The following is a 1,186-nucleotide window of genomic DNA, read 5'->3' on the forward strand; positions in this document are numbered from 1 at the left end:
ACAAAGCTAGGCTCTATTTTCAGTCCCAGCTCAGTGAAAAGTAAAACAAAGTCTGCTGTGTCTTCTTTCTTTTTGGGGTTGATATTTCATCATTTTTACATTCCCTTTAGAGACTCCCTTTGCTCAGTTGCCATTTGTTGTCACTAATTTCATTAAAATCTCTGCTGTAGCTCTGAATGGGAGTTTATTGTTGCATTTTTGGTCAATTCATAGAACTCTTATGTGTTCTGTAAGTTTCACTGGAAGGAACTGCTGCGGGGAAGAGGGGGTTGATAGTGTTTTAGTGTCCGAAGGCTGCAGCAGCACAGCAAATTATGGTGTGAGGGTTTTCTTCTAATTTTTTTCTTTTCATTTACTGTTGTTTTAAAACATAGCAGCTGTGAAAATTTTTACAGGCCATTGTTTGGATGGTACATTTTCTCATGACTTACTAAACTTTTTTCAGTTAATTTTTTTTGTACAAAAAATTGATCCCATATTGCCCTGGAAACCTGACTTGAGTCCATTGTAATCTTTGTCTTTCTTTTTTCCTTAGGAAATTTGCTACAAGACCCTATAGCTCCTACCAACTCCACGTGTCAGCATTATGTCTGCAAAACTTGTAAAGGCAAGAAGATGATGATGAAACCGTCATGTAGCTGGTGCAAGGACTACGAACAGTTTGAGGAGAACAAGCAGCTAAGCATCTTAGTGAACTGCTATAAGAAACTCTGCGAATACATAACGCAAACTCCACTGGCACGAGATATTATCCAAGCAGTTGATTGTTCTGCAGATCTTTTGGCTTTGCTCAAAGATGGATCACCACTCCACGAAGAGACAGAAAAATCTTCCGATACAGCCTTGGCTTTGTGTTTGACACATTCCCCAGTACCATCAACCTCAGAACTCACGACTGACCCTCCAGCTAGTTTTACGTCAATACCTGAAAGCACACACAACATTGATATTAGAGCTTCTGTTATCAACGGGTTGCCCAATTGTAATGGGCTTTCGGTCGATAAACTTGGAGTGAATATTCCTTCTCCTGAGCACGCAAATACAATTGATGTCTGTAGTACTGGAGAGTATATAAAAACTGAAGATATCTCCAGCAGCCTGCAGCCTGTGTGCGATACAGTTTCTACTAGTGACTTGTGTACGACAGGCATCGACATCTGCAGTTTCAGTGAAGACATAAAACCAG

General features: G+C 40.1%; 1 protein-coding gene across 1 annotated transcript; it reads left to right on the plus strand.

The window, feature by feature from the left end:
• Nucleotides 1-365: 365 nt before the first annotated feature.
• On the plus strand, nt 366-1,179 carry LOC104471087 (E3 ubiquitin-protein ligase MSL2-like; the record flags this gene model as incomplete). Its single annotated transcript, XM_010086299.1, has 1 exon — nt 366-1,179. A coding segment is annotated over exon 1 (564 nt), but the record flags the coding sequence as incomplete, so codon positions are not given.
• Between the last annotated feature and the right edge of the window lie 7 nt (nt 1,180-1,186).

The sequence above is a fragment of the Pterocles gutturalis genome, unplaced genomic scaffold (genome assembly GCF_000699245.1).
Source record: "Pterocles gutturalis isolate BGI_N339 unplaced genomic scaffold, ASM69924v1 C12368361, whole genome shotgun sequence".
NCBI classification, from domain to species: Eukaryota; Metazoa; Chordata; class Aves; order Pterocliformes; family Pteroclidae; genus Pterocles; species Pterocles gutturalis.